The following is a 20360-nucleotide window of genomic DNA, read 5'->3' as shown; positions in this document are numbered from 1 at the left end:
CCCCTGGGGCCACCATCCACTCTCTGTCTCTGTGATTTGATGATTCCAAGGACCTCACACGGTGTCTGTCCTTCTGGGACGGGCACTCAGCCTCGTGTCCTCAAGTCCATGCTGTGGCAGGCGTCAGGGTGTCCTCCCTCTTGAGGGCTGAGGAATGTTCCATCACCAGCATGCCCGCGAGCTGGATATGCGTCCCCCGGCCCAGCCGCTGGGGCTGCATCCCCCCTCCCCTGTCCGCTCTGTGAGGACAGCTGCTGCCATCAGGGGAGCGCACGTGTGGGACCCGATGTGTGGATGACCGCAGTGGGCGTGGATAATGGTGGTTGTGACCGGGCTTTGGCTTTGCGCTGAGCCAGGGAGGTGAGGCTCAGGGGGGTTGCGTGGGACGGTGGGGGCAGAACCCCCGAAGCTCTCAGCTCCTAGGATTCGGGAGGCAAACCAAGAAGCCAGCAAGCCAGTGTGCCCAGGGGCCTGAAGCCGGCCTGCGCTGTGCTGTCCTCGGAGGGCCCACGAGTGTGTGCACTGTCTGCTCCCTCCCCCGCACCCCTAGGCCTCCCTCACACGCCCCGTGGCACGTCACACAATTACACCCTCACGCGCATGCATATGCTCACACACGGTTGCACTCGAGCACGCACCCGGCACACACAGAACTGTGGGAGCTCACACACCCTCCTTTACTCTCGGCTCACGCTCACCTGGTTTTCCGAGTGGCAGGAGAGAAGGGTCTGGGCCAAGTCCTGGCTTGGCCCAGAATGGCAGCTCCTGACCCACGGCCCCCGCCCCCGCCCATGGCGTGGCTGCTGGGGCCTCCCCGGGAACGCTGCCACCGGCCGTCTGCTCCCCGCGCATCCGTGGAACCTGTTCAACTCTGGCGGCTTCTCCTCTGGCACTCAGAGGGCTTGCCTGCCACCCAAACAGCAGATGGGCAGGAAATGAAAGCTCACTCCAACACCAGCCAGAGGACAATCTAATTCAACTGGCAAAGCGTGTGGTCCGAAAAGCACGTGGGTCGACACATGCCATCTTGTTAGGGGACTTGCCTTCAGAGACCGGGGGCCAACGGCCAACAGCTGGCCCGGGGTTGGGGCGCTGGGGTGTGGGTTCTTCTCTGCATCGACCCGCTCCCAGGTTTGCAGGCCTGGGCTCCCTTCTCCCCGACCCATTTACAGCTGAGTGTCTGGGTCTAATCCTCAGTGGGACCCCAGGGACAGGCCGGGCACTGTGCCCAGTACTTTATATGCTGTGTTGCTCAGAGCTGAGTATGACTAGGAGGGACACAAACCCCAAAGTAACAGTGGCTTAAGCAAAGGAGACATTTCTTTCTTATCTTGTAGAGGCTGCCCCGAGGCGGGCAGGCCGGACTGGTGTGGTGGCTCTGCGATGCCTGGAGCTCCGGCTCCTCCTGCCCTGGGCCGTGCCTCCTCTTCGTGGCCCGAGGTGGCTGCTGGGGTTCCAGCCACTGTGTTTGCGTCCCACCCAGCAGGAAGAAGGAGGAGAAAAAGAGTACACCCTTTGAGTACACTCTAAGACACTTCTCAGAAGTGTCTGGACACGTACAGTCACGTCAAAGCCCAAAACCGAGCCACGTGGCCAGAGTTTGATATAAGGGAAGAGAGGGGCAGAGTTTCTGTTTCAGGCATCCATGTTCCCAAGCGAAGTTCCAGGTTTCTGTGACTGAGGAGGAAGTGAGCACAGAGTGGAGGACACTTAGCCGTACCTAATTCTGCTACGTTCTGATTCTTTCCAAAGCTTAAACCTTATTTCTATGTTTTGTCAAGTAGCCTGATGACACGATAGGAAATTCAGCACACTTTGTGGTGAAACCTCTCCCTTCTGCTCCTGGGCACCCAAGCCCTCTGGGTCCTGGTACTGGCCCAGCCTCACTGGGGATTTTCAGAAATGCAGATTCCAAGGCCCTTGCCCCAGACCCATGAGCCAGATGGTCTAGGGGTGAGGCCAGGAAGCCACGTTTCAGGCTTCCCTCTAGGGTGCTGAAGTCAGAGGCACGCAGCCTGTCTGTGTCCCAGGAAGCCCGCTCTCCACGCTGTCCTGCCCGCGGCCCCCCTGAGCAGCCTTCGGAAGCACGAGCCAGCGCTCCCTGCAGACAGCTTGGTTGAGATGCAGTCCACACCCGCACACTTCACACACCTGAAGCGTGCGTGTCTGCGTCTGTCCCCGTAATTGGTTCTAGGACACTTTGATCCTTCCTTTTCATTTTTAATTTCAAGTCTTACTCGAGTGACTCAAACATTCTGAGAAAGTGTCCTCTGTGCTTACCCCCGCTCACTGCCCTCACGCCCAGCCAAACACTGTTTCTTTCCAGGATCTTTCGCTGGGAGGGACTGAAGTACACTCCGTCCTGTGGATGTTGTCCGCACACACAGAGAGGGCTGGGATGCCTCCTCTCGTCCTGGACGCTGACCTTCTCTGTCTCTTTTGCTAGTGAGGGGCCCAGCTGGCAGGTCCTGCGAGTCACACAAGGAGCAGGACGAAGCCCGCCAGCATCCCCCCTCCCAGGGCTCCTTCTGTCCATGGTCAAGCTGCTGGCTCAGGGGCAGTGACGTCACTCCTCCCATACCACAGCCCTCAAACCCTGACACCCACCCCCTCCTTGGGCTTCCGACCTGCACTCCCCAGTGGCGTGGATCCCCCCCGGACCGCGCGCTCCCCAGGACTCAGCAGGGGTCTCAGGATGCTTGTGGGGTGACTGCTCGAGCCAGCCAGTCCCTTCAGCCCCACCAGGGACTCTGGACCTCGGGCTCACACCCACTCTCCCAGGAGCCTCTGTTTTCTTCTCTGGGGAGTCAGGACTGGCCCCTTATAGAGGCGGGGGCAGGACCCAAGGAGAGGTGGCCATGGGGCTGAGGAGGCAGAAATGTCTTCCTCTCCTGCCCTCTCAGAGGAAGAAAATCAGCCCTGAGCTGCAGTGTCCCTCGGCCTCAGCCCTCACGCCTGTCCTCCAGGCAGGAGCTGTGTGGCCGGGCGCCGGCAGGGGGCGCAGGGCGTCGGGGTCTAGGAGGGCTGGGGCAAAGCAGGGGGCTGAGCAGGAAGGGGCTCGGCCCAGCTTGGCCAGGGCTGTGTGAGGGATTTACCTGAACATCCTGTTAGCACAGTCCCCTGAGGGAGACGCAGAGCATCTTCAGCACGATCCCACTTCTGTGGGTCAAAGGGCACTGTCAGCGAATGGGTCAACCTCCCAGAACAGTCACAGATGCCACCACAATCTAGTGTCCACGGACTACTGTCCACGGACTAGTGTACAGAACCCCTAAGGGTCACCAGCAAAAGGACAAACAACCCAACTCAAAAACAGTCATAAAGGGGGCACCTGGGTGGCTCAGTCGTTGAGCATCTGCCTCTGGCTCAAGTCATGATCCGTGGCTCCTGGGATCGAGTCCTGCGTTGGGTTCCCTCTCTCTCTGCCTGCTGCTCCCCATACTTGTGCTCGACCTCTCTGTCAACTAAATAAATAAAATCTTTAAAGGGGGTGCCTGAGTGGCTCAGTGGGTTAATCCTCTGCCTTCAGCTCAGGTCATGGATCTCAGGGCCTTGGGATCGAGCCCCACATCGGGCTCTCTGCTCAGCAAAGAGCCTGCTTCCCCCCACATCTCTCTGCCTGCCTCTCTGCCTACTTGTGATCTCTGTCTGTCAAATAAATAAAAAAATAAAATAAAATAGTCAAAGTGCTTGAACAGCTATTTCTCCCAAGAAGATCCCCAGCTGTTAGGGAGAAGTACGCCCAAACCACAGCAAGATGCTGCTTGCCACCCTCCAGGTGGTTAGAATGGGAAATACGGGCCCTGCACAGCGGCAAGGTTGCGGAGACATCAGAATCTTGGGCACGGCTGGGGGAAGGGGACGTGCCAGCCGGTGCAGGGGCCCCTCCCAGGTCTGGGACAGAACGGCCTCGTGGCTCAGAGCCCCACTTAGATGCACAGGAGAATGCGTGGGACCCTTCGTGGCGTGATGAGGTGTGATGCTGTGTGAGAGGGGCTGCGTGTTGCTGGCAGAGCCAGGTCCCCTGGCGGCTGTGCGTCTGTCCTGGGTGAGGGTCGTGGTGGCGGCTGCACAGGTCCACTGCTGGACTGACAACCACTGGTTGCTCGCCTTACGAGGGAACTATGGGAATTGTCTCCATAGGAACAGAGGACATACTCGGTGTGAGCACGTGGTGGCCGGCATCCGTCATGATGGGCCCAGCGCGCTGCTCAGCGTTTCTACCCAGTTTCCAGACATTTCGGCTCTGTCAAGGTGCTGTTCTCATCCATTTTATCCTGTGGTTCTTTCTTGGGGTAGATGTGGAGGCAACAGAAGCAAGTGCACGGCCATGATAGGGGGGCGGCTGTTTGGCCCAGGCAGGTTGTCACCGTCCCGGGACTCTGCCCAGCTGTCCCAGGAAGACGAGGGGACATTGGCACGGCCGTGCCTTCCCACTCTGGGGAGATCTCCGCAGGGCTGGCAGTCACGCTTCAGGCTGCGGGGTGGGTGCCCTGTCTTACTTGGGGCTGGCCCCTGGAGACTGACTGTCTGGGTCACGTGTCATGGGTACAGCCCCAGAGTTACAGATGGTGTCTCCAAGTGGATTATAATGAGACGTTGTTTTACAATCGGCCCTACGAAGGAAGGCCCCCAAAGCTTGGTTGGCCTCATGGCCTCTGGCCTCTGGATGTCGCTGCAGGCAGGCCTGCGGGGAGGTCAGGGTGAGGCCACACGAGAGCCCCTGGTCGGGGCTAGGATGCCACGTGCTTCCCAGCGTGCACAGCCAGGCCCAGAGCCAAAACCGTCCCAGGCCTGGGTTCCAGGGGTAGGGAGCTCAGGACGAGCCCTAGGCCCTGTGCTGCTGTGGTTTCTGTCCAGTGGGTCAGCAAGATGAGCCCAGAGAGGTCAGCCAGACTGCCCAGGGTTGCACAGCTGACTGCACGGGGCTGCTTCTGCCGAAACATGGATTGTATCCCAGCATTTGGTCTCTTTGCCCTCTTGCCGCCTCTTGTTCCCACCCTCTGGTCCTCTGGACAAGGACGGCCACGTTCACTCATCCCTTTGCCTATCCTCCCCCCACCGAGGAGACGTGGCTGGAAAAGGGTGTTGCCGCCTCCCTGAGGCTGCTGCCCCCCTGGCTGCTGGCCCCCGTGGCCGCAGGGCAGTTCTGCTGGAAGAGGCTGAGGGCACAGGCTGTACCCCATGCTCCAGAGGCACTACTCGCTCTGGAAGCCCATCCACGGGGGGCCTGCAGGCTCCAGGATCATTAGGGACCCTGGATTGTGAGCCCGGGAGCCCCACCCGGTTTAGGGCTGTATCCATGACGCCAGTCCTGAGAAAGTCCCAGTGTGCTGAAGGCATGAACACACAGACCACACGAGTGGTCTGGGGACACGCGAGGCACAACGGCAGTCCGGCGGGGGGTTGGGGTCACGGGGGATGCCCTCTTCTCTATACTTCCTGTGTCAGCACAAGAGAAAAAGCACACATGTGCTCATGGGGATGAGGTCGCTCACCTCAGAGAGGTCTTGCTACCAGACCAGGCAGGAGGGAGGGATGGTACAGGCGGCCGCCGCGGGCGCCAGGCACAGCAGCGACACCGTGTAGAGCAGAGGGTTGACCACAGGGTCTCAGTTGGTGAAAGGGAGGATAATGGGCTCTCCTGGCTGACTCCGGGGGCTGGAACGGACCTCGGTGTGGAATTTGCCCCGTAAGCTGCATTCCCACAAGGGCGCAGGTTCCTAGAGGGAACAAAACGCCCACAGCAGAGCTGGGGGAGATAAAAATGGTGCAGCACGCCACTGACCGTGGCCACGTGGATGCAGTGAGGTCCGCTTGCCCCCCAGCCACGGGTGAGCCAGCTGCGAGAGCGGGGACAGCCCCGGGCACGCCGCTGGCCCCTGCCCGAAGGAAGGTTGGATGCTTGGGCAGCGGCAGCCCTCTGCCCGCTCACGCCGCCCACAAGGGGGTGCATGTAGCCCTGGTCCTCCTGTGGGCCGGACACACTGGCGCTCTCTGTGGACGCAGCAGACAGGACTCGGGGTGTGGGGTCCACTCTGCACACAGTGGGCAGACTGCAGCGAGGCTCTGGGCCTGTGGGCGCTCCCCAGCCCTGCCCTTCTCCTGGCAAAGCCGGCTGTGGGGCTCAGTCGCGGAACAGGGACAAGGAAACCACCTCCAGGCTGTGATTCCCGCGAGGACAGGACGGGAGCACCTCTGGGACGTCAAGGTCTGGGGGTGTCCCGTGAGTGTGCCTGCTTGTGATTTGCTGAGCTGTTTGATGCCTTTTCTGGGAATATGTTGTGTTTGGCAGTAGAAAGTTTTGCGGTATAAACACACAAGCCAATAAATGCCTGGTTTCCAAGAGAGGAGGCAGCTGTGGGCCTGGCCCACCGCACTTGGCCAGCCGAAGTGGGGGGAGGGGCTCATGTGCAGAAAATGCCCTGGAAACACAGTGGCTGGACCCCCTGTGGTGGCCTGGGGAACTGGGGAAGGAGGCGGTAAGACCTGCCAGGCCGGCAGTCAGTGTCCTTGGGCCAGAGGAGGTAGCATCAGGCGCGGCCATGAGTGACGTCAGGATGGCGTATGCCACGCATGGTGAGGACCGGTCAGGACTGGGGGTGCTGGTGTCCCTACAGCTGTTCTTGGCTGGCCACTTCCTTGGTGGGGGGTGACGGTCCCTGTGCTGGCCTTTCTGAACAGCAGGTCCATATGCATGGCTGAGCTTCTGTCCCTTGTCCAGGCGTCACCCTGAGGACACCCGGATTCATAGCCATTGGCCCAGGGGGCACAGAGGACCCCAGCCTCCCCCAGCAGTGCCCAGTGTGGGCTTCAGGCAGGCCTGAGGGCTGGGGGAGGTGGTTCGGGCCACTGACCCCTGCCTCGTGATGATGAGCCGGCAGGGATTTGACCAGCAGGGACCAGGTGTGGACTCAGTCATCATTACAGCAGCCATGCTATGGCGTGCCGTGGCACAGGCTGCCCAGCGGGTCCTGGGAGGGGTCTGGCCCCCGCACGATCTGTGGGAGACTGGGGGGCACAGGGTTGTAGCTGCCCGGAGCCTCAAGGACTGATCCTCTTTGCTCCAGCCTGGGCTGCCCACTGCAGGCCTGCAGAGGTCCTCTCTGTTGTCCTCCTGGTGACCTCGGGATTGATGGTCCCATGACACTGGGTACAACTGAGGCCTGGGGGTGCGTTAAGGGGCAGTGCCTACAGATAAGAGGTGGCCTGGGGCAGCCCAGGGGCTGGCTGGCCACCACCCTGGCTCTGTCTTGGGGCAAGACCCCACTGGGTTGGGCCCCGGGAGAGAGAGGCAGGTTCATGTACCCAGTGTAGGGGGCCTCCCATCCGCCTGGGCCCTTCATGGGCGAGGCAGGTGCTGGAACGGAGGCAGGGCAGGGCTCAGGAAAGGGGTCCAGGGAGACACAAGCCCGCGTGCAGGCAGGTTGCTGAAAAGAGGTGTTGGGTGGAGCAGCCTGGGCCCCGGGGTCAGAGGCTGAGCTCACGCGCACGGGACACAGAAATTACAGCCTCCCCGTGATACCGCTTCTCTCCTGATGCAAGACTCAATTAACAGGCTCTGCGGGCGAGGCTGCCTCTCTGGTGGGAGTGCAAATTGGTATAGCCGCTCCGGGACGGTCCGACAGCATCTGCCACAGCTACCCAGGCACACTCCTGACCCAGCCGCTGACCCGGGCCGGCCAAGCGGGCCCAGTGCACGCACAGCTGGGGGCCTGCTATGGCCTGCTATGGTTGGAAAAACATAGAGGAAAGAAAAGGGAATTCACCCAAACAGAGGTAGGCACGGCTGATACCGGGTGCATTTTCTGACATGAGATCAAGCCTTCATCCGCCGCCTGCATGCTCCTTCCTTGAGCTTCCGTGCAGCCCGGGGCTGTCCCGGGCCGGGTCCCTGGGGCTGAGGCCGGCACCCAGCGTCTGCCGTGGCCGGGAGCAGGCGGTCTCAGACCCCGTGGTTCCCCAGGCCCACCTGCCAGAACCCAGTGGTTTCCAGTCTTTCTGTCAGTGTTTTTCAGTAACTCTGAGCTAAACAACTATGGACCCAGGTCTTTGCTTTCCTCAGGGAAATTCCAAGAGTAGGAGTAAGTGAGATTTTTGCCAAATTGCTTTCCTGAAAGGCTGGTCCAGTGGAATGGCCAGTAGCTCGCTGTCCCGCGGCCAGCATGGGGGCCTAGTTATTCAAACGAGGAGCGGTAACCTCCGTGTGAAGATGCAGACTTGTCTCGCCTGCCCTGAGACAGCTCCTGGTGAGACCTCTCCGTGGTTTTATGTGTCTGTGACCGTCTGTCTGAGCTTGGCCTCTGCTCTCCTTTCTTTGAGGAGTTTGGCCTTTTCTAAGCATCCTGACTCACGCAAACTCTTGAATAAAGATTTTATTTATTTATTTGACAGAGAGAGAGATCACAAGTAGGCAGAGGGGCAGGCAGAGAGAGAGGGGGAAGCAGGCTCCCCGCCGAGCAGAGAGCCTGATGCAGGGCTCGATTCCAGGACCCCGGGATCATGACCTGAGCTGAAGGCAGAGGCTTAACCCACTGAGCCACCCAGGCGCCCTATTTATTTATTTTAAAGAGAGAGGGAGTGTATGCATGCATGTGGGGGGGAGCAGAGAAGTAGGGTGCGGGAGAGAATCCCAGGCAGACCCCACACTGAGCACAGAGCCTGACGCAGGGCTCGATCTCACCATCCCGAGATCACGACCCAAGCCAAAAGCAGGAGTTGAAAACTTAACGATGGTGCAATCCAGGGGCCCCTCGAGCTCTTCGTATGTTAATGATAATACTCCTTAGCTTTCATATCTGCTGTGAACACTTCTCCTCAAGTAAATGCCTGTCTTGTCATTATTCTTGAATATTTAAAAATTCAGTCAGCTTACCTTTGTTTTTAAAACCCGGCTCCCCCGGTCCCCCATTACCGTTGTGTTTGGAGGCCCATGCCCACACGTCTGATGACCGTTTGTGGAAAGCTCCCTCTGGGCTGGGAATGGGCCTCCTTTGAACCTGGTTCTGGGACCTGCTCCCTGGGCGCCCTGGTGACTGCCTTTTCCTCTCTAGGCCTCAGTCAGGCCTGCTCTGCTCTTGCTGGCATCTGCATAGGCCAGGGCCCTCAGCTCAAGGCCCCAGCCCCCCACACCCCACAGAGACACGGGCCAGAGCTGCGGCCAGCCCCATGCAGCACACACCACCACACGTCCTTACCCTGTGGGCTCTCCAGCTTGTCTCGGCCTGGTCCTCCCAGCGCTGCTGAGGTAGAAATCCCCCAGGAGACTGGGAGTGCCTGCTGGTCCCCTGGGGGTACCAGCAGCACCTCGGGTTTCTTTAGCTCATAAAGCATCTGGTCATCAGTGCACTGTTTTCTTGCAAAATAGCAGTTCTGTCTCTAAGACCACTAAGTGTTGTTTCATCGAAGGGTCAGTGCTGTGGGTTCATGATCGGGGACTTTGTTCCGGGATGAGCAGGTCACACAAAACTTGCAGAGAAAGACATGCCACTTGCCCAACAGGCCGCCGAGGCTGTGACTCACTCCCTTCACAGGTGTGTGCGGAGGGCTGGGCCCCAGGGGACAGGGAGCGGTTAGAGAGCGCTTCCTGGGTGCCAGGCTGTCCTTCACTGCGGCCCTGGGCAGGAGGCGGTGGGGAGGCCAGGGTGCACCCCACTGGGGGCTCAGCAGGAATGAGCTGTGAGGCCTGGTGGATGTCTCCCCTGGGAGCCCTTTGGGGACCCCACTGGGGACCCCACTGGGGACACCTGAGCACATACATCAGCTCCCCCACTTCCGAATGTCTCAGAGGCTGAGAACCATGGGCCTTACGCCTCAGACATCAGAGGAAGTGAGACGTGGAGGTCATGGGATCAGGCATTGCAGTGAGGGCAGACCCAGGAAAGCCGTATGCGATGACCTGTCTGTCTTTGAGCACGAGTGTACAAAAGCTCAGCTGTGTGTCCCAGAGCAAACTCCCAGGACCAGGTCCTCGTGTCCAGTGCAGCCTGGGGTCCCCATGGCCCCACATCACCCTTCGACTGCCTCAGCGGCCAGCCTGTCTGCGGGAACATGGCATCATAAGGGTCTGGTTAGAGCTGTAATCTCCAATTCTCTTATTGTGGGCAAAGTGGCACTTTTTTCACCCTTTATGAGGCTTTTGTGTTCTCGTTCTCTTCCCTACGCACCTCCCTTGTCCATTTTCCTGCTGGGTTATTGGTCTTTCTGATTTGAGGGAGCTCTCATGCACTAAGGAAACACGTCCTTTGTCTCTCTCCTTTATGAGATTTTTGCCAGGCAGAGGCTCATGTGACTCAATTCACCCGTTTTCTGTAAAGGCAGCCCACGCTCAGCGTTCGTGGATTCCGTGTTTGTGAATTTACTACACGAAAAAGTGTATTTCTAACTCACAACTGACAGTTGCCTCACCTCCCAGGTCACTTGTGGGTGTGCACAAATCTGGGAATGCAGTTGACCCAAGCCGTGTGTGACCCCGGCCACATGTGACAGGTGACACTCCGGCCCCTGGTCCAGCTCCCTGCCATGAGCCAGTGTCCTGGTCTCAGTCTCCTTTCCGTTAGGTGGTTTTTTTTGTTGTTGTTGGTTTTTTTTTTTTTTTGTATTTTTATTTTGTGCCTTTTGTTGATGATTTTGCTGATTAAAATGGCCCAAGTGTCCCACTGACGTGCTGTGTGGCACTCCCAAGCACAAGAGGACACGCGCTGGTGACAAGCTTCCCTCAGGCTCCAGACAGGGAGCTGTTGGCCAAGCTCGATGTTGGTGAAGCAATAACACATATTTGATAACGCGTCTTAGAAACACATACGCGAAGCTGCGCATCAGAGAGTTGACAAAAATGTCATGTGCAGCGGTTCAGACCCCTGACCCTGTCTCTCCCAGGGCTGTGGTGCTGGCAGTGACGTCAGAGAACACACGGGCTGAGAATAATGCGTCACCTGTGTACCCTAGAGCGAGCTTCCGCACTGCGTGCCTCCCGCGTGGAGATCCGTAGGGAAATACGCCTTTCCGTCCTCCTGCTCTGTCTCCGCCTCCCTCGTGATGTGGCCCTTTTCCAGGGGGCACCCTGGGCCTGGCGCCCCCAGAACCCTGGCCAGTGTTGGATGCCGCCTCAGGTCACCCAGGTGCCGCCTCTGTCTGAATGGACAGGCCCTCCCGAGGGCGGGCGCTGCTGTGAGCGTGGAGGGTGCTGGAAAACTCTTCGGCAGACAGCCCGAGCTCCTGGCCGGTGGAAAAAGCCTCCTGTGCGTCATGGGTAGTGTGTGGCTCCCCCGGGCTTGTATGGGGGCTACAGGGGACCCGCTGAGTGCCAAGTGGTGACTCTGGGCAGAAGAGACCCCAGTGGGCCCTGCAACCCCAGTTGGCAGGACAATGTGTCTTGGCCACCGGTCAGAGCCTGGCCTGGACAGTGATGTGGGCTCTACCTGGAGGACCCCTGCCCAGCCTGTCAGGCGGGTGCCACATTGTGCGTCCCTGGTCTCCATCCTCCTCCTCCTCTCTGCTCCCTCCACGTGCCCCTCCCACCAGCTCCATGACCCCGAGCACCTGGCTAAGACCCCACGGCCTCTGTGTCCCCCTATGGAGATGGGGAGTGGGCAGCCCTGCTGAATCAGAGGCTATTCCCCTTTCCACGGGCAGGTCCCAAGGGCAAGGAGACAGATTCACAGGCAGGAGCCGGCCAGAGCAGAGGACAGCCCTTCAGCTGGTTCCTTCAGCATCCCCCACCCCAGCCCCGGGGAGGACTAACACAGAAACTGCGCTCAGAGCCCTCAACTCGTCAACCCATGATGGGCTGAAGGTCACCACCTGTGGGCAGTGCCAGGATTAGAAGGAAGCCCCCCCAGACTGGCTCTGTTCTCCATGGAGTCCTTCACGGCAAGCCTCTGCGGGTCTGGGCACTTTTCCCAAAGTGGCGGCACATAAGAAGGGGAGCTATTTCTCATCCTGCATGCAGGAAAATGCACAGAAGCAGAAGCACCCTCTGCTCCCTCCAGGCCACCCCGTGCTGCATCCTGGGGCGTGACCTCTCATCACTTCCTGGGTCACAGCACGCTCGGAGGAGTCTCGAAGTGGCTTTGTCCTATGTAATTGTGTGCAGCATATTCTAGCTGCCCATTTGCAGCTGCTGGGCACTGCATCAGGGAGCGTCAGGGAGCATCTCTGGGCTCCTTTATCTGCACAGCTGGTCACTTCCTCCCTGTCAGTTGTCGGAAAGGGATTCCGAAGACAATCCACGGCAGGTTCTTCCAACAGGGGGCACTGATGCTGGGTTTGGGTGCCCAGAGCCCAGCAGGGGCTCCACAGGGACACAGGTAGCACTCTCAGGTGGGGACGGAGGAGGCTTGGAGCTTGGAGGGGAGGTAGCTCAGGTGTGCATGACCCCCGGCAGTGGGGGATGCCAGCGGCTCCCCGGCAGGAAGGAGAGGTGTGACTGGCTCTGGGGGCCAAAGAAGCCTGAGGGAAGCCCGCCTTCACCCTGTCTGGTGGAAGCGACGACGGGAACCCTTCCAACCTCCCCCCTGCGCATACACCCACAGAGCCTAGCCAAGGGGGGCCGTGGGTCTCTCTGGGCGTGGGCAGACGTGGACGGGGGACACAGGCTGCAACAGCGGGGCCTGAGCTCCAGGGCCTCACAGCAGGAGGTGCTGACAGAGAGGTCACAGGCGGGAGGGTTTTCAACGCCTGCGTGACCCAGCACGGCTAAAGCCTCATTCTCTGGACTGAACTAAACAGGGCATATGACCCAGTGTTTGGTGTTAGCCTTCCAGAGGAAAATTAAATAATAGCAACTCTGGGAGAAAAAGTTTCGAATGGCCACGGGCTCATGGGATGGGCGGCTACTGCACATGTCTCGCTCGGACAGCTGGTGGGCCACGCTCACTTGGGAGTGCACAGGGATAGTGTAAACTTTCCTATTTCTATTTTTCTTGACTTACAAATTCCCCATAATGACTACACGCTCTTCAGAAAAATCAATGTCTGTCACCGTGCAATGGAATATAATCTGGCCACGAATGGAGCGGAGCACGGATGCGTGTTTGACCCACGTGGAGTGAGACGTGCTGAGCGCGAGGGCGTGGTCAGAGATCGGGGCGGTCCATGACTCCGGGGACGTGGGATGTCCCGAACAGGCAAATCCAGAGACAGCGGATATCTGGCTGCCTGGGGCTCACAGATGGGGGTGGGGGGGTGACGTCTCGTTCTGGGGGTGAAGATGTGGTGGAGCGAGATGGTGGTGGTGTCTACAACATCTGAATATACCAAAGGCCCCTGAGTTGTGCACTTTAAAAGAGTAAGTTTCAGGGAGTGTGAATTACATCCCAGTGCAACTACGATTGATTCATTGATTGACTGATCGCACACAGGAGCACGGGGATGGGAGAGGGAGAGAGAATCTCGAGGAGATTCTACGCTGAGCACCAAGCCTGACACGGGGCTCCATCCTGGATCACTGGGCTCATGACCTGAGCTGAAATCAAGAGCTGGAGGCTCAACGGACAGGACTTCCCGGGCGTCCCCCAGTGCAAAGTATTTTTTTAAACCACGTTTTAAAATTAGGGAGTAAAAGAAATGTTATAGAATTGTATTAATTACAAAAGGAGAAAAACAAAGATGATGTTATAGAGCCTCGCATCGCCCATTGAGCGGGGAGGCTTTCCTGAGGGGCTGGGGCAGCGGCCCTGCTCCTTCTCCTCCCAGAACTTCACAGGGACTCGGAGCCCGAGCTTCAGAGGCCCACGGGACTCCTACCCCGACCTGTCTGCCCCAGCACCTACCTTCAGGTCCTGAGAAGCCTGCCCTGCTCCTGTCCTCTCCTACTGCCTCCAGCTAGGGTCCCCCACCCCCACAGGACCTGAGATCCAGATGACCCACTCCGGCCCTGAGGTCTCACCTGGGGACGGGCCCCACAGAAGACCCCTGGTGGTAAGGGGCCACCTCCCTGGGCTGTGGCCTATGTCGGGGGCGGGGGCTTGGGGATGGGCTGGCTGCACTGTGTCTAACGACAAGACCCAGGCTGCTGGAGTCCACTCAGAGGCAGACTCACTCCAAAAGTACCTGGTGACTGGGCTTTCTGGGGGCAAGGCTAGACCCTGCTCCCCTCCCAGAAGTCTTGCTTACCACCTTTACGTCCACCTAGAGAAGAGCAGTGGGATGACACAGCTGTGTGGCCTGCTTGGGTCCTGGCCCTGGAAGTGAGCCTCAGGTGTCCACTGGCCTGGCCAGGCAGGGGCACCAGGACAGCCTACACTTGGGGGGACTTAGGGCTCCCTGGCACTGGAGTCTTGGGGAGCCAAGTTGGTAGTGGAGGGGAGAGGGGCACAGGCTCCTGCTCTGTGGCTTTGAGCAAGCTACTGAAATCGAAAAGTGTCTCTCCTGGGCCTCAGCATACTCCTCTGTGACACAAAGGTAATCACACCCTTTGGCTGGACAGCCGTGGAGACAAGGGCTCCGGGCAGGGGACAGGCTCTGCCAGCACCAGCCAGGGTCAGGCAGTTTGCCATGTCCGGCAACCCTGGCTTGTTGGAGCCTCAGGACCACCTGCAGAGCAGAGGGGGGTGGGGGGTGATGGCTATCCCCATCAGAGCCAGGGCATGGAGGTTCAGAGGTGCCAAGTGATCTAAGGACAACCATGATCCTGGCAAAGTCCTGGCCCCAAGGTCTGTCCAGGGATCCCTCAGTCTTGTCCTTCCTGGGTGCTAGGACCTGCTCTTGAGCCCAGCCCAAGGGTCCTCACAAAAGAGGACTGTGACCTGTCTACTAGGTGCTTAGCCATGGAATCAGCAGAGGGAGTGAGCTCCCTGTCACTGGAGGCATGCCAGCACATTTGCCTGAAGCCAACCCTAAGGGCTCAGAGAGCATATAGTACTCAGGCAGGGACGGGTTCTCCCCACTCCCCCACAGCGATTTGGGGGTACGCTGCCAAGCTATGCATATATGCCGGCTGGGGGTGGACAGAGCCTGCAGGCAACGCTGTGAATGTCCACCCATCTCCTCCATCACCAGACAGGCATGATGCTTGCTCCCTGCCAGTGTGACCCAGGGAGAAGGGAGGAGGCCAGATGGCCTCGAATCTGTCCACAGCACACTTAGCTCTACCTCTTCTCAGTTTTCCCTTGGACGCCTGGGTGTGCCCAGCAAGGACAGGCTCAGGACTCTGGGCGTCCTCCAGGACTGAGTCTTGGAGGAACAGGCAATCTTTCCACGTGTGCGAACTAGGATGGCCAGGTGGGTTCTGTGGGGATACTGAGGCTTGGTACAGCAGGACTCACCCAAGGTTATGCAAATGCCAGAGCAAGTTCAGGTGTGTCCAGACTCCTGACAGAAAGATTCTAAGCAGCCCCACCTGGGCCTGGCCAGCCCCCGCCCTCGGAAGTCATGCCCAGTCCCCGCCTCGAAGGGCCTCAGGCTAGCGGAGCTGGTGTTGGATGTTGTCCCTTCTTTGTCTGGGCTCTGGGCTAGACGCAAGGTAGATGTGACAACTGCAAGGGATATTCAGAAGGCATGTACCCATCATCCAGCCCAGCGCAAGCACGCCATGAAACCATTCTCCAAGGGAAGAAGCCCGGATCTGTGGCATCTGCCCGTTTCCACCATGCAAATGCTCCCAGCACCACAAGGTGTCCCTGGGCAGAGTTCGGAAGGGATGCCAGTGCTGGAGAACCGGTCGTGACAGGTTCCAGCACTTGGGAAGTGCTGAGACTCTGGGGAACAGGGCTGGGCACACCTCCCCTGTAACTGTGATGGTTTGAATCCCATAAGTTAGTTTGTGCCGGGAGCTTGGAGCCCATGGGCACCCTATGTGTTGGATGGCATGCCAGACCCAAAGGCACCACCAAGGTGGGAGCCGCTGGGCATCTCCCCTGGAGCTGCCTCCCTGTGTCTTTATTCCCTCACCTCATGGCAGTCACAGGGTCACCACAACTAGATGGAGGAGTTCAGGGGCTTACAGGGCTCAGAAGCGAGCAGTGAAGTCTTTCTTTGCCGTATGCCACCTCCTGGCAAGAAGGTTCAAGATGCCCAAGAGAAAGTCTTGTTTGTGGTAGTCCAGAGGAAAAAGGGGAGACAGAGGATGACGTAAAGGCTCCCAGGGGAAGGGGGCATTTCACAAGGGGCGAAGAACACTGTGGGCCCAGGGCCTCCTGGAAGCCTCTTCAGGGCCCTCTCTGGTGACATCCCAGGGCAGCCTCTGTCGTAGAAGCTCTGGGATTTAGGGGAGATAACTTCTGTCTCAGGATCTCCCTTTGCTCAACTGCAGAGTGGGTGTGATGATAACAGTACTCCGCCTCCTGGCAGTGAGGTCCCCATGAAATGACAGGGGGAAAGGACACCCCAACCCCTCCAGGCTTGCCTCGGGTTGCTTTTTGAGGGTTTGGGGGACCACCAGCCTTGGGCCCTCACCTTCTACCAGCCCATTTCGCCCTGGCACAGGGCTGAGAGGTCTGACGGGCCTGCTGGGACAGTTGAGGAGGTGATGCTGTGCCCCCTCTCGGGGACCCTCCGCGGCCAGCAGCCTGAGGGTCATTCCTGAGCCTGGGGTTCAGGAGTACCGCCGCCGCGGGGCCGGGCCCGGAGCTGCGAGCCCGCCCGCAGGTGGCCGCGCGCGCCCACGGCCAGGTGGGCGTGCCAGGCCCCGCCCCGCCGCGCCAGCCGGGGGCGGGCAGCCGAGGCCCCGCCCTCCCCGCGCGCCGGGTCGGAGCCGGTGCCCGAGCGCAGCCGCACGGAGCCCGAGCAGCACGCGGGAGCGCGGCCCCACAGCGGGCCGGCCGAGGGATCAGCGCGGCAACCCGGCCCGGAGCGAGGACCCCGGCCCCGAGAGCGACTCGGTCCCCGGCCGCGGACCTCGGCCACCGAAGCGCGGTCTCGCCCGCCTCTCCCGCCCCGGCCGCCGGGCCGCGGGCATGGACGGCGCCCGCTCGCCCTGTGAGTGCCGAGCCCCCCGCCCGCCGCCTTTGTGTGCGCGCCGCGCCGCCGCAGCCCCCTCCCCGCGCGCCCCTCCTGCGCCCCGGGCCGCGTCCTTTGTGGAGCAGCCGCTTGTCCAGTGCCTCTCTCTCTCCGACCTCCCCGTCCCCTCTGCGAGCCCGTCCCGGGGACCCCAGGGACAGCCCGGCAGGCCCCCTTCCCAGGGCTAGGCTGGGCGCGAGTGCCCCTCCCCCGGCCTCCACCGCATCCCGCCCCCGGAGGGGGGGAACCTAGGGGCAGCCCCAGCAGGCGTCCTCCCCTCCCCTCCCCGCCTCTAGGTCCGGTTTGCAGACCCCTCCCCCGGGGCAGTCCCGCAGGCCCCTCCGCGGCGGGGGGCGGGCGGGGCGTGAGCCGGCACGGCGCTGTCTCATCCGCGGCCGGGCAGGTGCGGCGGGCCGGCGCTCACGCGGCCCGGGTGTCCTTGCCCGCAGAGATGGACGGCGATGGCGGCCGCCGGGACGGCCCCCGCGCGCTGACGGAGGCCGGGCGCGGCGCGGGGCCCGCGGGCATGGCAGAGCCGGCGGCGGTGCCGCGGGCGCGGGCGGCGCGGCCCGGGCCCCAGCGCTTCCTGCGGCGCAGCGTGGTGGAGTCGGACCAGGAGGAGCCGCCGGGCCTGGAGGCGGCCGAGGCGCCCAGCGCGCAGCCCCCGCAGCCGCTGCAGCGCCGGGTACTGCTGCTCTGCAAGACGCGCCGCCTCATAGCCGAGCGCGCCCGCGGCCGCCCCGCCGCCCCTGCAGCTCCCCCGGCCGCCGCGCCGCCCGGCGCCCCCGCCGACCCCGGCCCCGAGCCCGCGGGCGCGCAGGAGCCCGGCCCGGACCCCGCGCCCTCGTCCCCCGGAGGCCCCGGCGAGGAGGCGGCGGCGGCGGCGGCGGCGGCTGCTGCGGCCGCGGGGCGGGAGGACGCGGCGGCGCCGGAGGCGAGGCCGGAACCTGGGCGCACACGCCGGGAAGAGCCCGAGGAAGAGGAGGACGATGAGGACGACCTCAAGGCCGTGGCCACCTCCCTGGACGGCCGCTTCCTCAAGTTCGACATCGAACTGGGCCGCGGCTCATTCAAGACGGTCTACAAGGGCCTGGACACGGAGACCTGGGTGGAGGTGGCCTGGTGTGAGCTGCAGGTGAGGACGCCGGCCGCAGGTGGGCGGTGGGCGAGCGCGTCCTGGCGCAGCCTTGCACCGGTGCGGGGCCGCGCGTCCGGCCCTGGGGGGCAGCCGCGCGTGTCCTTCTCTGCGTGCGCACGGCCTGTGTGGTCGGGGTCGGACCTCCCAGCATGTGGCGGTGGAGTGTGGCACGGTGTGGGTCCCTGCTGAAGAGTGGGCACTTGGAGGGCGTGTCCGTCCGCCTGGCTGTACCCTCCCAGGTGGTCTGTATGGGAAGCGGCAGTGTGGGGGCCTGTGTTCCAGGCGCTCTGGAGTCTTTAAAGGTGTGGGTGCCCCCGCTGGGGACGCTTGAGGAGACGCTTCTGACCCGTGGTCTGTGTGAGGTGGGGCCGCCCCCGGCCTGGATGCGGCAGGGGCCTCTTGGTTTCTCCCAGGGCCCATTGCTTCACAAAATGGTTGTGCGAGAGGTCTTAAAACCAAGTCATACAAAATGCGGCCGGGATTTCTTTCTTTTTTTCTTTCTTTTCTTTCTTTCCCTCCTTCCTTCCTTCCTTCTTCTTCCTCTCTTTCTTTTTTCCTTTTTTCTTTCTTTTTTTTGATGCAAAGCCGGTGGACATGCATTTTTCATAACCTTGCCCTCACGTTGGCTGTGTCAGCCCCAGCCCTGGAAGATTATATAAACCGTAACCCGAGCTTCTTGGGCCATCGGTGGAAGCCAGGACAGTGCCTGTCAGAGAGGGTGTTTACAGGGGCCCTCCCTCATGGGCGGGGGGTCAGCTGTCAGGCATGGGGCTGTCCTGTGCTGAGAGCTGGCTGCGCGGGTGTAAGCCTACCCCAGCACCCCGTAAAGTTAGCAGGGCCTTCCAGGCCTGGCACAGGGCAGCCCGCCACGCTGCAGGTTGCCTGCCTTTTTGACCCCCAAACTGACTTTGGTGACTCTATCTTTTGGGCCCCTGCAGTGTGGCCTACATGTGTGCGAGTCCCCCCACCCCCCGATTTGCTGGGTGTCGACCTGTCCTTGGCTTTTCTCCAGAGACAAAGAGCTCCAGAGGCCACCCCTTCCTGCAGTCCTTTGGTTTTGCAGTGGCAGTGAGGAGTTTTCTTGGCAGGCCTGGTTGGCGTCCTGTGGAGCCCTTCAGGAGGGACTGAGCTCTCCTTCCTCATGGCTGTCACTTCTGGGCCCCCTGCGGAGGGGCGGCTTGGGGAGTTTGTGGTCTTGGGGCCCCCCCGGCATCCGCTGCGTGGGTGAGGGAGCGAGCTGGGCATCGCTGCCGCCTGGCAAAAGGAGGACCAGAGAGGAGCAGAGGACCCCAGGGTTTGGAGCGTGGCCCTGCGCCTTTCCTTCCACCTTCTCCCTCTCGCCAAGTGACCCTTCGTGGCACTGTGGGCACCCGTGGGAGTGGCTGTAGGCGGGATCCGAGGTAGCCCTCAGCAGTGATGAGGCATTGCAGGCGCACGTGACCCTCAGAAAGGTTTTTCATTCCCATTCCCTGTAAGGCAAGGCAGGCGGCTCTGCCTCTGGCTCCCTGAGCAGAACATAGGCCTGGAGCTTGGCTGGCATCCAGGGGTCTCTTATGCCTGGACTCTGGGAGGTAGTGGGAAGGCTGGAGAAGGCTTCCCATCCGACTGGTGGCAGTTCTAGAATAGGAGTTATTGGGAGCCCCCGTTGGCGGGAAACTGTCCTCATACCTCTCCCAGCGACTGGGCAGCAAAGGCTTCCTCTAGTTCCATGGGCAGCATCTGGGGCCAGCTGCCTCTGCAGGGCTGGTCTGCGATGGGGCCTGGAGCAGCAGGACAGTAGCTTCCTGCTGGTGTCCAGTGCCTCCTCACCAAGCAGAAGGCTGATGTTTACCCCGCTCAGTGTTGAGGACCCCCAAGGTCACCATCTAGGACACAGGTGGTGGGAGGGCGAGGGGAGAGTGTAGCATCATGGGAGGAGGCCTCCAGCCTGGCGAGGCCATCCTTGGTGGAGGTGAGGGTTGGGCCTCTGGGACCCCTGTGCACCGAGAGAGGACAACAGGTGGCCTGTTGGCTCTGTGCCAGGGAACGAAGGGGTTTCCTCCTGCACAGTGTGGAGATGTTCAATCTCCCTCGGCCCCCAGGATTGCAGGGTATCAGGGACCCCAGTGGAGGGCAGGTCACTGGGAGTGTTGCATGGGGAGCTTTGCAGGATTCTCCTCACCCTTTGACCTCCCCTTCCTCAGCCCCCAGGAGTGCCTTGGCTGGCAGCTTTGGAATATCCCCAAACTCACTCTCCAAAGTCTGTTTCTTTCTGCCCTCAGGATGCTGGGGGGGCACTGGCACC

The 20360-nt window shown here is 60.9% G+C and overlaps 1 protein-coding gene across 10 annotated transcripts in view; it reads left to right on the top strand.

The window, feature by feature from the left end:
- The first annotated feature begins 16684 nt into the window (after positions 1 to 16684).
- Positions 16685 to 20360, top strand: part of WNK2 (WNK lysine deficient protein kinase 2) — a 118169-nt gene continuing 114493 nt past the window's right edge. For all 10 annotated transcript variants that reach the window (XM_045064977.1, XM_045064973.1, XM_045064974.1 and 7 more), the window contains exons 1-2: positions 16685 to 16917; positions 17388 to 18073. In XM_045064977.1, coding sequence (XP_044920912.1) covers positions 17390 to 18073 — 684 coding nt within the window. In that variant the 5' untranslated portion in view covers positions 16685 to 16917; positions 17388 to 17389. The remainder of the gene's footprint in view (positions 16918 to 17387; positions 18074 to 20360) is intronic.

Source organism: Mustela putorius, unplaced genomic scaffold (assembly GCF_011764305.1).
Source record: "Mustela putorius furo isolate JIRA1106 unplaced genomic scaffold, ASM1176430v1.1 tig00003854_pilon_pilon_pilon, whole genome shotgun sequence".
Lineage (NCBI taxonomy): Eukaryota > Metazoa > Chordata > Mammalia > Carnivora > Mustelidae > Mustela > Mustela putorius.
This window is presented reverse-complemented; position numbering and strand designations above follow the sequence as displayed.